Source organism: Diabrotica virgifera, chromosome 5 (genome assembly GCF_917563875.1).
Source record: "Diabrotica virgifera virgifera chromosome 5, PGI_DIABVI_V3a".
In the NCBI taxonomy this organism is placed as follows: Eukaryota; Metazoa; Arthropoda; class Insecta; order Coleoptera; family Chrysomelidae; genus Diabrotica; species Diabrotica virgifera.
In genome coordinates, this window is record NC_065447.1 from 224,722,073 (window position 1) to 224,737,530 (window position 15,458).

At 32.4% G+C, this 15,458-nt stretch overlaps 1 protein-coding gene across 5 annotated transcripts in view; it reads left to right on the forward strand.

Annotated features, from left to right (window-relative positions):
- LOC126884694 (gastrula zinc finger protein XlCGF46.1-like) overlaps positions 1–15,458 on the forward strand; it is a 220,260-nt gene that overhangs the window by 55,953 nt on the left and 148,849 nt on the right. Inside the window, exon 3 of one of the 5 annotated variants that reach the window (XM_050650781.1) lies at positions 696–1,671. The exons of the other annotated variants lie outside the window; for them this stretch is intronic. Within the exon in view, the coding sequence (XP_050506738.1) occupies positions 696–1,513 (818 nt within the window). The 3' untranslated portion in view covers positions 1,514–1,671. Of the gene's footprint in view, positions 1–695; positions 1,672–15,458 lie in introns of those variants that run through there. 5 annotated transcript variants of the gene reach the window in all.

The following is a 15,458-nucleotide window of genomic DNA, read 5'->3' on the forward strand; positions in this document are numbered from 1 at the left end:
TTGCAAAAAAACAGAATGCTATCTTACCGTATTCAATTATACCAAGAATTAATTCAGGAAGATTCTGAAAAGAGAATATTATTTTGTGAATGGACCTTAGATAAAATCAATTGACAATTATTTGTTTAGACACCTAATTAATAGTTTGCTCTGACAAATGAAAATATCTCGAAAACTAACAAATTTGGACATAGGGAATATTATTTAAAAATTAAAGTACGGTAATGGTATTTTTCGATAGTGATATAAAATATAGAATGTTCCATTTAAAAATTCTGAGAAAAGAATGTACTTGTGTTTTGACGCACCCTGTATTCAATATAAAAAAGCAATATCAACCATTCTTAAAAATATTCATAGTCAACAAAAAAATAATGTACCAATAAACCATTGCTGGTGTGCTTATTTTTATTTATACAGGGAGCTGAACTTGTTACGATTTTTATAGAAAATTGGTTATAACTTTTTAAATACTCTATATAGCATAACAAACCTTTATTTTTTGTGATGAAGAAGTTAACAGGATCTCGAATATAAAATAAAATAGAGGGTATTCCATTAAAAAAAAACATAAGTTTGGTCTGCCACAATGTTATTGAACATTCTAACCCTGTATATTCAATTACTGGATACATCATTAATTCTGCGATGTACAAAAATTATTGTTTTGCTATTATCTATATGTTTTTTTTTAGATAAAATGTCGTTCAGTCTGCACAAACGAACACACACAAAAAGACAATGTCATATTTGCGGCCGACACATTTCAAAACCCAATATGAATAAACACGTCAGGATGATGCATAGAGCAGTACCAGCAGTTTGTTCTATTTGTGGAGCCACGTTCAAAAATTTTGAGGGTTTAAGAACTCACAACTTTCATTACCACAAGCATACTGCTCAACAATACATTTGCGAGGAATGTGGTAAGGGCTTTCGAATGAAAAATAGATTAACATGGCATAAAAAAAAGGTTCATATGGGTCTAAAGAATTTTAAATGCACTACATGTGGAAAAGCTTTCTTTACCAACCATGATGTATTAAAACATGTTCGAATGACTCACGAAAAACAGAGACCTTATGTTTGTGAATATTGTGGTACTGGCTTTTCGTCCAAGCATGCTTTAAAAACTCATAAAAGACAACATACCAATGAAAAACCGTTCGTTTGTGAGCACTGTTCAGAAGGGTTTAGACAGCGGGTTTCATTACGATCCCATTTGAAATCAAAGCATGGAATAGAGGAAGTCAAGGAATTCTTTTGTAAATCGTGTGAGAAAGGTTTCGCTACAGATTTCGCACTGAGTATACATGAAAGATTACACGAAACTGAAAAGAAGTGTAAAATTTGCTCAGAAAATTTTGCTGGAGATGAATTTCTGACAAACCATCTTAGAGAAGTTCATCAAGTAGAAGTAGAAATGAGACAAGATCCGTTCGCTCAGCCTGGGAATATTTTCTCGGAGTCGTTGGAAACGTACAACTCAAAATTTCCTATCTCTCACTATTAGTAACCCAAATAAACGTAGTCTTGTTTTATTGAAAAAAGGAGAATAATCACAAATAAGGGGAGTGTATATGAATATATTTTCTTTAAAAACTTTCCATTTGTAGATACTGTTTTGTAGATAAACGACTATAAGATTTTGAAAATAAACATTTAAACTTTTGTTTGTTTACAATTAATATTGGCTTTGAGGAGGTGATCTTGGTTGTCTAGTAATTTCCATCAAAAATTTCGCAAACGTCGCAAAAAATTATTACTGAATTTACTATTCGCGGTGTGCAAGTACTTGGAAGGGAAACGAGAAACGACCGTGCGCGAGTCGCGGAGAAATATTGCAACTATCTTAAATAATTCATATTGTCAATTGAAATTGTCAAATTGACGTATATTTCATACCTTCTGTCATTGAAACAGAAAAATTATATATTGCTCCACAATATTGATATGATATGCAATTATTATATAAAGGTAAATTTAATTAATTGTATTTTGCTTGCAGTACTGCATTTTAATAACTAATTTTATTTACTACATACAATTGTTTATGTTTGCATAACATAACCTGCATCTTATTTTTTCTTCTTATTATTTTTTTGGACTATGGCCTTGACAAATATCCAGCAACCAGGACTAATATAATTGGCCAATATAATTAAAAGTGCGAATAAAAGTAGAGAGCGTAGAAATAGAGGTCGCTTTGCCGATAGTCTTAAAGTAGCTGGCTGTATTCCATATACATATTACAAAAAACAATTAAAATCCTTTATAAAAGGTATATTTCTTAAAATTCCCTAAAAAAGGGCTAGATCACAAGCAGAACTAGATTTCAATCTGATAACAGATCATCAGTGTTGACATGCTAACCTCCAAAATACAAAATTATTAGGGTAAAAACCCTTTAAACTTGATCAGTCATGGAAACATTGACTATAATTATGAAATTAAACATGGATGCACAAAACATCACATATTGTATTATGCCCAGGGTACCACTACCACCTGACCTTAAATTGAGATGTTCACATATGTTGAATGGTTGTTCACAGGGATATTTGGTGCATTCATGTTTAATTTCATAATTATAGTCAATGTTTCCATGACTGATCAAGTTTAAAGCGTTTTTACCCTAATATTTTTGTATTTTGGTGATTAGATATACCTTTCATAAAGGATTTTAATTGTTTTTTCTTAACGTTAATCAATTTGGATGTCTATTGATATGACTGTTCGATATAGCCTTATACTGTGTGATCTTAGATGTCACTTTTTTGTTAATAAGTAAACCTACGCCGCCTACTTCTTGGTTTTCGTCGCCTTTGTAGAATAGTTGGTGGCCGCTTTTTAGTTCGATACATTGCTCTCCTTTTCGTCATACTTCTGCCAGTCCTATCCCTATCCACTTTATTCTTTTAATTTATTCTTCTAATTCTAGCAGCTTTTCTTCCAAACTTAGTGTGCGTATGTTGAATGTAGCTATGAACCGCTCAGTTGTTTGACGTTTTTGTGGATGTTTTATATTATGTCTGTTTCTGTTGTTTTTTTATCGAATTTCGGTCCCCCAGAATCCATGGGACTGCCTGAAATTTCAGTGCGAGTTTCTGAGACACTATCTCTACTCGCCTAATTCATTTCGGATATTCGACATTTCATAAGGGGTGTTTTAGCCTTTACTTGTCACGCTGGCTAAGCGGGTTGACAGGTAGGGGGATATAGGGAACGAATTTGGGGTTTGGGTAGGATCATACTAGGGTTTGGGCCTGGTTTTTCCTAAGTAGGGAGTGGAGGAAAAACCAGGAATCGCATGGGCAAGGACACTACCTCCCTGAAGTAAGTACCTTCTATCGGCATCATAGATGGGTACCTACCGCTACTGCATATTGGACACCCTACTAAATTATGTTAAATAATCGTTTCTGGTTACTACTAGAGGCGTACGACAGGGGAAAGTGAATGGTCGACCCTTCCCAAATTCTACGCCACTAAAGGAACTGCTATTTTAGCATAATTTTTAGATTCTCCTAGACTTTTTATGTAAATAACATAGTGTTCATTGGTAACGATAAAGTCTTAGTTTTCGAGATATTTGAAGCATGATAAAAATTAAATAGCACTAATGACATTATCGTTACGAATGATAGTGTATTATATTGATATAATAGTTTAAATATACATATAATTCTCTATCACCAATTTTTTTTCCATCTCTAACTTTCCTGAAATATATTAGGATGTATCTTTCTAATGGCTGGTGGTTTGTTTAGAATTATATATCATAAAAATATAACATAATATATTGCCTTATTGATTTAACCATCCGGCTAATTTTTGGGTTCCCGTACAGCTCACTGATTTATGCATTTGTTCGTATCCTAAAAATTTTTTGTCCATCTCTAACTCCTCCGAAATATATTAGGTTGTATCTTTCTAGAAGAAGGTGTTTAGAATTATAGTTTTTCCACTTTAACTTTTCCTATACGTCACGATTCATTTTCGTGTGTGTTTGTGTTTTATTGGCGCTGGTTACGATTCATTTTCAAACAAGTTGAATCAAAAAATAAAGTGAAAAGTACGTCGATGTTTAGTATAGGGCTTTTCATCGACTGTCAATTGTTTCGAGCTTCTGTCATGTGTCACATAATATTAATATATCTACGTTATACGTCTTTGGTTTGTATTATGTTCGGTGGTATTATTGCAGGTACCAATAACGTATGACGTAGATATATTAATATTATGTGACACATGCTGTATTAGGCAGGGAAAATCTATGTCGAAACCATTCCCTGTTACAAAAGGTTTAAGGCAAGGGTGCTGCTTATCGCCAACACTATTTAAAATATACATCCAGAAAGCTCTGGAACAATGGAGGAAAACAGTTGCTGGGATGGGAATAATGATTGAAGAAAACTGCTTAACAACTTTGTTTTTTGCTGATGACCAAGTAATTCTTGCCAACGAAGAACATGATATGGATTATATGCTAAGAAAGTTACAGATCGAATATGAAAAATGGGGCCTATGTATGAACATGGAGAAAACGGAATATTTGAGAATAGGAGAGGAAACCGAAGATCCGGAATTAGAGTTAAGAAATATAAGGAAATGTAAGGAATATAGATATTTAGGAAGTATAATATCAGAAGAAGGAACTACAAAAAGAGACATACAGCATAGGATACAGCAAGGAAGGAAAGCAACTCGTATTTTAAATGGTCTAACAAGGTGAAGCTGAACACAAAGTTAACAATCTACAGAACAATTGTAGAACCTATTATAACTTATGGAGCAGAGTGTTGGCAACTCACAGGAAAGGAAAGAAAAAATATAGAAGTAGCGGAAATGGATTACTTACGTAGAGCATGCAGAATATCTAGATTAGAACATGTACCAAATGAGGAAATAAGACGACGGAAAAATAGTTTAAATTCCACGGTTGACCATATAGAAACAAAGAAATTGCTATGGTATGGTCATGTTATGAGGATGTCAGAGGAAAGATGGCCAAAAAGAGCATTAAATTACACACCCATAAATAGAAGAAGAAGAGGAAGGCCTACAGAAACATGGAAGAAAGGCATAGAACAGTCTATGGCAGATAGAGCTATTGACGAAAACGAATGGGTGGATAGAAAACGATGGCGGGCGAAATGTGGGATGCGGAGGAGACCGTAGGAACCCCACTACTTATATATATATGTGACACATGACAGAAGCTCGAAACAAATGACTGTGAATGAAAAGCCCTATTGATACGTACTGTCAGAGTGTCGATGGTAATAATTAGGAGATGGCTATTATCCCGTGAACGTATTTCATAAAGTTATTTATTATTGAACTGTTTAATATTTTTTCACTATTGAGGAGATGGATGGAGTCAACATTAAACAGCTTGAACACCAGACAGACTATTACGAGTATAAAGATTTAATATTACGTAAGGTTGAGAAATACCAAACTGTCGAGTGAATTACCTACATAAAAAATATTTTTAATATATCAAACCTTTGGGGAAACAGTGATACAAATGAAAATTTTTCACAAATTGAGTTATCGACACTAGGATATTACTAATTCGTTGTGAGCCGATGAGTAGAGGGGATTTGACAGTTTTCGCCAGCGCTGTTAGTGGCAGTTTTGTGCATTGAATTTGAACAATTTTATCAGAAAAGTATAAGTTTCAAACTGCGAGAGAGCGCTACCGACGAAACTCACACCCAGTGATGTGGGAGGGACACATCACTGCTCACACCCAGTAAAAACAGAGGTAACGTCTAAATTTCACATAAACTTCTTCTTTTTCTCAATTGCCTCTTGCGTAAGCAGTCATCCAGTCGCACAAATTTATATATAAAATTTTAAAATTATAATGAATAAAATAATAAAAAAACATAATTACTTTGACTATTAATTCTGTGTATTCGTTGAGTAATCAGCTTACTATATTTCAATTCATAATTTGTGTTTTTCTAGATACATATCTATTTTTCTCGTTTTGTATATTTCACATACACGAATTTTATCAGAAAAGTACAAGTTTCAAACCGCGAGAGAGCGCTACCGTCGAAACTCACAGCCAATGGGACCCAAAAGTCAGTATTGCAACTCCTCCTTTATTTAACTGAAATATTATATTTATTTTTTATAAATATAAAACCAAATAAACTTTGTTGATAAATAAAACTTTATTGATTTTTATAACCAATAGACAATAAAAGCAAATAAATAAAAACACTGTCACTGTCATTGAAAATTATAAACGTCAAAATTGATAAGCTATCAAAGCCATTCGATATTTGTTTATACTTGTTTAATTTATTGTGATTTCTATGGAAAAGCAGCTTAATTTTGCGATACTACATAGTTTCTGTGAGTTAAAAAGAGACCTAGTCTAAAAAGTAGTTTGTGAATAATTTTGTGCATGGGAAAAATTAAGAGTGGAAGTACTATATGCAGTGCTGTTTTTGTGACAGTACGCCGTACCGGTACCTCTTGGGACAAAAAATAGAAAAAAACAACAAATAGCTTCAAAACTCCCTGATTGAGGCTAAATTTAAAAAGTTTTCCTGGGGGCGGAAACATTGCGTACCGGAACCTACAGTTGAGTCCGCGAATCTTTACCCGTGCGTCATCATTTAAAGCATACGAAATAAGGCTACGGCTCCACGGGCTGGAAATTGACGCTAGTGCGTAGTCGGTACAGTTCGGCTATTCCTATTCCGTCCTGCGGAACCTTAAGTTCGTTTTGCGGCTACTGCTAGCGTCAATTTCCAGCCCGTGGAGCCGTAGCCTAAGTCGGAAATTTACTAAACGCAACGGCACGTGGATATTATTCCGATCACGGGTTATAGTATAAAATTTGACGTTATCAAATAAATAGAATGTCAAATTTAAGCTTTGCTTTAAAATTTTGGTTCATAATTACAGCTACATTTAAAGTAGCTTAATAAATTATTTTATTATCATTGATTAATAAATAAATAAACAATTTATAAAAAAAATTAGATAACATATTATTTTCTTTTTGTTATTTTATTCACTTTAGCGGAACCTTAAACACAAGCATTCAACTGTGTCAACAATGAGGTTAGAGCTTTGTACGTTGTCAAAATTGATCGTAAAATAACATAAATTTATTACAAAATTTCTAACTCCAATATAAAATTAGTTGTGAAAACAACTGTTTGTATACTATAAAAAACTTCAAAGTGCAAAAATTCGACAAAATAACAGCAAAAAATTCAACAAACTAACAGCCACAAAAGTAAACAAACCAAAACGTCAGAAATTAGTACTTAAAATATGTGAAGACATCCCCAATCGTCTTTCTTTGTACCTATCTCTTTTCAATGCACTGAGTCTAAATCGTTCATAAAAATAACATGTGTCTTTACTTAATAACAGGCGGCAGCTGGTTTGTCATTAATTTCATGCGTGGAAGAGAATGATGCTCAATAAAAAGTATGTGTTTTATCTCGCCAGGTATTATATTAATGACGCACGGGTAAAGACTCCATAGGCGTAACCAGGGGGGGTTTTGGGGGTTGTAACCCCCCCCCATTGGGATGTACATTGAGCTCTATACGCTTAACACCATAGCCCTCAGAGACCTTCCAGTAGTTGTAACCCCCCCCCCCTTAGGATCATCCTGGTTACGCCTATGAAAGACTCGCGGACTCAACTGTATATTGTTACAAAAACAGCACTGATTATATGTATTATAATTATAACATATATCGCTATATATTCAATTACTGGATACATCATTAATTCTGCGACGTACAGAGAGATTATTGTTTTGCTATTATCTATGTGTTTTTTAGATCGAATGTCGTTCAGTCTGCACAAACAAACGCACACAAGAAGCCCATGTCATATTTGCGGCCGAAACATTACAAAATCCAATATGTCAAAACACGTCAGGATGCATACAGCCGCTCCAGCAGTTTGTCCTATTTGTCTAGCCACGTTCAAAAATTTTGAGGGTTTAAGATGTCACAACTTTCATTATCACAAGCATACTGCCCATCAATACATTTGCGAAGAATGTGGTAAGGGCTTTCGAATTAAACAGAAATTCGTATTGCATAAAAAAACGGTTCATATGGGTCTAAAGAACTGTAAATGCCAATTTATTAAGACATGTCCGAATGACTCACGAAAAACTGAGACCTCATGTTTGTGAATATTGTGGTACTGGCTTTTTTTCTAAGCGTGGTTTAAGAACTCATACAAGACAACATACCAATGAAAGTCCGTTCGTTTGTGAGCACTGTTTAGAAGGGTTTAAACAGCGGGTTTCATTACGGACCCATTTGAAATCAAACCATGGAATAGAGGAAGCCCAGCAATTCTTTTGTAAATCGTGTGAAAAAGGTTTCGCTTCAAATTGGGCTTTGAGTATACATGAAAGATTACACGAAACTGAGAATAAGTGTAAAATTTGCTCAAAAAATTTTGCTGGAGATGAATTTCTGACGAATCATCTTAGAGAAGTTCACCAAGTAGAAGTACAAATGAATTAAGGTCAACTCGCTCAGTTTGGGAACGTTTTGACAGAGTCATTGATGGAAACATACAACTCAACAATTCCTATCTCTGACTATTAGTAACCCAAGTAAACTTATTTAGTCTAGGAAATGAAGCTGAAAAAATGGCAAAACCTCGCAATTTTTTCGTCCAGCATCGATTTGTACAAAAATTTGTGATTAGGCTCATTACACCCTCTAGTTCATTTTCTATATTGAGCCGTTGTACGCTTTTGGTTTTTGAAGGGTGAAAACTACCCCTAATTGTAAAAAATTATAAAATAATATTTTAAACTTTAATATTGTCAACATTTGGTTCTTATTAGTTACTTAATGATTGTTTTATGCTTTTAGATATACTATCATAATATTTCAACCCTTAAAACCACCCTTGTTGGAGCTATATATAAAAAAATTATTTATCCTAAAAGAATAATTTCGGCTTGCATCGATTTACATAAAAATTTGGGATTAGGATCATCTCACCCTGTACTTCATATTCTATATCATGCTTAAGGGCGTTTATTATTTTTAGGGGTGTAAACTACCAAAAATTATATAAAAACATTGTAAACTTTAATATGGGTAAAATGTGGTTTTGATTGGTTAAATAATGATTGTTTTATACTTTAGAATATAATATCATAATATTTCAACCCTTAAAAACCACCCTTAATAACATTACAGTTTTTATAAGTAGATATTTTAATAGGTCTATACAGAAAAAAAAAGTAGAATTCAAGAATTACAAAAACATTTATTTACACAAAAATACGAATTTACAAATATGTACAAATACAAACACAAATAGTTTTTTAGTCATCTTCAAGTTTACGAACCGGTTCTGTGGCATTATACATACATTAAAAATTATCCATAAGAGGACTATCCGAATTTTTCGAAAAAAAAAATCGTTTTATAGCTCCTTCATTTTTGGTGATAAAAAGTTTTTTCAAAAATGACTTTGTAGGATTTTTGAAGAGTTATAAGACTGTGTAAACTAAATTCCGTAAGATCCCTTAGTTTTTAATTAGGGTAGGTAAGGGCTCGAATAAGGGGGTGTTTGCTCGTAAATAGAGGTTCTAAACAGCTATATCTCGCGAACTTTCCACTGTAATGAAAATCTATGTACAAGGGAATTTTAGTTAATAAAAAAGCTACAATTTAGTAGTCTATAATTTTTTTCGTATCTCCAGTATTTTCGGAGATATTTTGAAGTAAAAGGTGAAAAATGGGAAATTCCAAAAAATTAATATTTCTTTAAACTCCAATTTTTCTAAAATTAGGCCTTTTATATAGGTCACACTTCTTGGGTGTATTGATAATACAATTATAAAAGGAATTACTGAAAGGTGAAGACCAATTTTTAATTAGGAGGGTAGTTAGGGGGTTGTTTTCACTGATTTTTTTATAGAGAAAAGCAGGTACCGACCTTTTTTTGATCATCAGTCGCTTAATTTTCAGGCTAGAAACTTTTTGTTATTATTTTTTGAAAGGCCTAACTGTATACTTGAAAAAAGATTATTTAAGTTTTCCTGTAAAAAATGGAAAAAGTTTTTCCGTTATTTTACTTTGAATATTTGAAATTATGCATTTGACGAAAAAATTTACATTCCGTATCTCGGTTTGTATTGGTCTTAAAGATATTACAGAAAAAGAATTTGTTTTGTGTTACTAAAAGATACAATTTTGATATCTACAGTTTTTTTGATTAAATGCATATTTTTGAAAGGTATTCTCAAAAAACCCTATAAAAAAGTAGATTTTTTCATCGAAAAGCTGTTACTTTCAAGCGCGAATAACTCAAAAAATATTAGTTTTACGAAGAAAATGTAAAAAATATTTTTTTCTTAGAATTACTTTTTAAATCGATTTGCATGGTTAGAATGTAATAAAAAAATTCTCGCCCCGAGATGGGGTGGCAACCACCCCCAAGATTTTAGCATACAGCGGCATGATATAGAAAATGATCCTTGGACTATTCACTACCTTCTGTGAAAATTTTAAGTAAATCCATGCTGGACGAAAAAATTGCGAGTCAAAATGCTTCATTTCCTCGCATAGGCGTAACCAGGATGATCCTAAGGGGGGGGTTACATCTACCTGAAAGGGGGGGGTTACAACTACTGGAAATATCTGAGGGATATGATGTTAAGCGTATAGAGCTGAAAGTACATCCCAATGGGGGGGGGTTACCACCCCCAAAACCCCCCCCTGGTTACGCCTATGTTTCCTCGACTAATTGGTCTTGTTTTATTGAAAAAAGGAGGATAAGCACGAATAATGTCACTGGATATGCTTCAATTTTCATTAAAAACTTTCCATTAGTAAATACATACTAATAACGTATAAACGACTCTTTTCAAAATAAACATTTAAACTCTTGTATGAAATAATGCCGTTTTATTTTGTAAATAAACTGCATGTGAATAATTGTTTGTTTACAATTAATATTGGCTTTGAGCAGGTGATCTTGGTTGTCTAGTAATTTCCATCCAAAATTTCGCAAAGGTCGCAAAAATAATAACTGAATTTACTAGACAGTTGGGACTGAGATCAGTGAATCGAGTATACGCTATGAGGTCGTAGGTAGAGAGGATACCTAATTAAAAATTCGCGAGTGCCAGTAGTGACAAGTCTGTAAGCTTTTACTAGAACTTTGACATAAATGTGATTAATTTAAAACATTGAAATTAAAAACATTAATAGGAAATAATATTAGTTGGTCAAAGCTGTGGTGTATATTTTTATCTTAAATATACTTACGTTTTAAAATACTGAAGTTTTTTTAATATTTCGTAATATGTAATTATAAATTAATCTAAGCGCCATCTACACGATAATTGTGAAAGTATCCGAAGTAAGAAATTAATATTTCATTAATAGAACATTAAAATGATTAGCAAAATCATTAAAAAATCGATTGCATTAATTACTTTTTTGCCTTGTAAATATTAAGCGATAACAATTAAATAATAAATTTAAAAATTGCTGGTGAAAGTTGCATTAGTAATCCGCTAGGAGCGACACCAGCGAAGCTGAGAGCGTGTATAATTTGGAACGATGATAAAAATGAAAAATAATATGTACATAGGGTGAAAGGCACTTACGGAATAAAATTATTTCTAAAATCAATGGGAAAGTCCCAGTTTAGTCCCAAAATTATTTCTGTCCTTATTTTAATAAATAAAAAAAACGCTGAAATCCGTCGATTTCTACACTCACCGGAATAAAATTCCGCCACCCAAAATTTTTGAAAGTTTGACAATTTATAACTTTATTATTTGTATTCCGATTTTCAAGACTCTTCCATCAGTTTGTAGCTACATGCTTTCATGTCGTTTGCTATTATTCCGGTAACAAAAAAATTTTTGCTTAGATGGCATTATACGGGAGTGAATGGAAGCGTTGTATTTTCTCCTAACTTTAAATACCATAAAGATGGAACAAACCTAATATCCTATAGGGCTTTTCATCGATTGTCATTTGTTTCGAGCTTCTGTCATGTGTCACATAATATTAATATATCTACGTCATACGTCTTTGGTTTGTATCATTATACCAATAACGTATGACGTAGATATATTAATATTATGTGACACATGACAGAAGGTCGAAACAAATAACTGTGAATGAAAAGCCCTGTACACAGATTATACAATCCTCTACACAGCTCTACACAGATTATACTACAAGCTCAAAACAAATGAGAATCGTTGAAAAGCCCTATTCTTCAAAATTATTATATCCACTCATTCTCCATTTGCAAATCTCTCAAATAATGAGATCCTCCATAAACCGAACAACTTTTGAATAAATTTCATCTTCTTTTTCCACGCTTTATTTTTTCAGAAACCATTTTTAATCCATTGATCTGTACGCGCCTTTAGTATATAGTATATGGATTAATAATAATGTTTATGGATTACTGTCAATGGCCGGCATGATCAACTAAAAAAGAAGATGTATTTGTTGATTATTATATAGGTGTGAATCCTGCTGTCTGTTGAGTTTACTCCTCCTGCTTTAAAAAGAGGGTATATTTATATCCATATACTATCCGCTGTGAGCTCGTACGTAGAGGGGATATTTATAAATTCGTGAGCGCCAGTAGTGACAAGTCTGTAAACGTTTACCGGAAATTTGACATAAATGTCAAAGTGATTAATTTAAAATTAAAATTAAAAACATTAATTATAAAAAATATGAGTTGATCAAAGCTGTGGTATATATTTTTACCTTATAGGTCTGGATCCCGTGTATGAAAAAAAAGTTGATTAATAGCAAGCTGAAAATTTGTTAATAGCTTAAGGGTGTCTAGACGAATAAACTTTGATATATGGGAACACTGGAACAGGGGCAGTTTTAATTGTGGAACAGGTTAAAAATTTGGAACAGTCAGTCCACGAAAACGGCACATTTATTTTGTCCGACAGAACAGACTTAAACTCTCCGAACAGAGATTAAACTCTCATGCAAAAATCAGACTGCTATTTATTACCTGTCATAATTCCTGTCCTTTCATATATTCTACATGTTCCACTCATTAAAACGCCCATTTGGTGATAAATAGCAGTCTGATTTTTGTATGAGAGTTTAATCTATGTTCGGAGAGTTTAAGTCTGTTCTGTCGGACAAAATATATGTGCCGTTTTCGTGGTCTGACCGTTCCAAATTTTTAACCTGTTCCACTATTAAAACTTCCCCTGATCCAGTGTTCCCATATATCAAAGTTTGTCCGACTAGACACCCTTAAGCTATTAACAAATTTTCAGCTTGCTATTAATCAACTTTTTTTTCATACGCGGGATCCAGACCTATTAAATATACTTACGTTTTAAATACTGAATTTGCGTTTTTTAATGTTCTGTAATATGTACTTATAAATTAATCTTGGCGCCATCTACATGATAATTGTGAAAGTATCCGAAGTAAGAAATTAATATTTCATTAATAGAACGTCAAAATGATTAGCAAAATCTTAAAAAAATCTATTACAATTTAATTACTTTTTAGCGTTGTAAATATTAAACGATAACAATTAAATAATAAATTTAAAAATTACCGGTGAAAGTTGAATTAGTAACCGCTAGGAGCGACACCAGCGAAGCTCAGAGCGTATACATAATGTTATTTATAATATGTAGTATCATGGTTATGGTTATATCCTTTGATATTTATGATCATTTTGTTTAATAATAGTATATTATGCAACGAGCATTTCACTGGCGAAGCGTCCATGTAACCACTGTTACCATTGGTAACAGTTAAAAATCTTGCAAATAAATATGTATTTTATGACGATGAATAATTCCATTTATTATTTTATTTTATTTTTACCAATAGAAATATATTATTATAGTATGTGTTAATAGTACCTAATTCAGTAAATAGCCAGACACATGAAAATATTGGCGAGTTTATGTGACTCAGTTGCACTTTATTATATTCTGTTACCAGTCTCATTTGTGGTGAGAATGAATGGTTATCTCGCTGTCGCTCGGGCGGCTCGGGACCCGCTAGTACTGAAAATTTTGAAGGAGCGATGGGCGTAAGCTCGCTGTGTATATCAGTAGGGCTGTTACCAGATTTAAATTTGCTAACAGTACCTATAATAAAAAGTGTGCGTGCAGTTCACCATGGATGAGTGTCGCTGCGTAATCGATCAACTACTTGAAAAGTAATTCTGATTGAAAAATAAAATGAGATTATTGAAAATGAAAGACCTATTTTAAACAATTTAAAAAAGGAATTTAAAAAATTAGCTCGATATTTTAAATTTAGTTGGTACAGTGAAAATCCTTGGTTATGTGGTTGCAAGAAAAATCTGTATTGTTGGCCATGTCTTCTGGTTTTTACAGAAAAATGGGTGGACAAGGTTCACGATTTAAATAGTTTTAGAGTTTTAAAAAAGAGACATGAAATTTCTCCGTTACCTACATGTAAGTATACCCAATTTGATTCAGTTTGGCAAAACAGGAATCAAAAGTTCTCTTAACCAAGCATTTAAAGCAAATATTGCTAAACATATAATGAGTTTTTAAAAAAAATAGATAGGTACTCGTATATCCTTAGCTCACTTATAATAGATATGTACCGTATGTTTTTTGGCCGAACAAGAATTAGCGTTTCGTGGTCATTTTGAAGGCGACGGCTCTGACATTCGAGGCAATTACAGGGAATTGTTAACATTAATTGCCAAAAAAGATCAAAAATTTTGCCAACATCTAGAAACGTCAACTGTTTTTTCGAGAGTTTCAAGTGATATACAAAATGATATTATTGAAGCTATATGTATATATATTTAGCCATATCTTCATTTTTTTAAATAAGATTTTTTGCATCTGGTTTTGGTAACACTTTAGAAAAAGTCACGCGTCGCCACTCGAGCATTTAATGATGGTCATTATGAAGCGAGTATGAGGGATACGAAACGAGCCGCCTAGCGACGAGTTTCGTATAGAGTACGAGCTTCATAATGATAATTAAATTTTTATTTTTTTATTTTTATTTATTATTTATACATATGACCTGGCCTCTAGTGACTAATCCAGGTCGTTTTTTCCTGATGGGATTACAGATATTTTTTTTTTTATATTTTTACATTTTTTACTCAACTATTAAATCTATTTTTACAATAACAATTTGCCATAATCTCTTAATTACGTATAACAAACAAATTTAAATAAACAATTTAAAATATTTTTGGTACTATCAACTCCCTTCTAAGTTATAAAGACAGTCCCTCTATTTTCAGAAGAGAGTTGGTAGTTTTTTTTTTTTTTTTTTTTTATTTTTTTTTTTATTTTTATGAATTATGTATTGAATTATTATTTTTATTTATTTATTTTATATTGAATTATTATTATTATAATTGTAAATATCTATTTTTGAATTTATATTTTATTTTATTTATTTTAACTT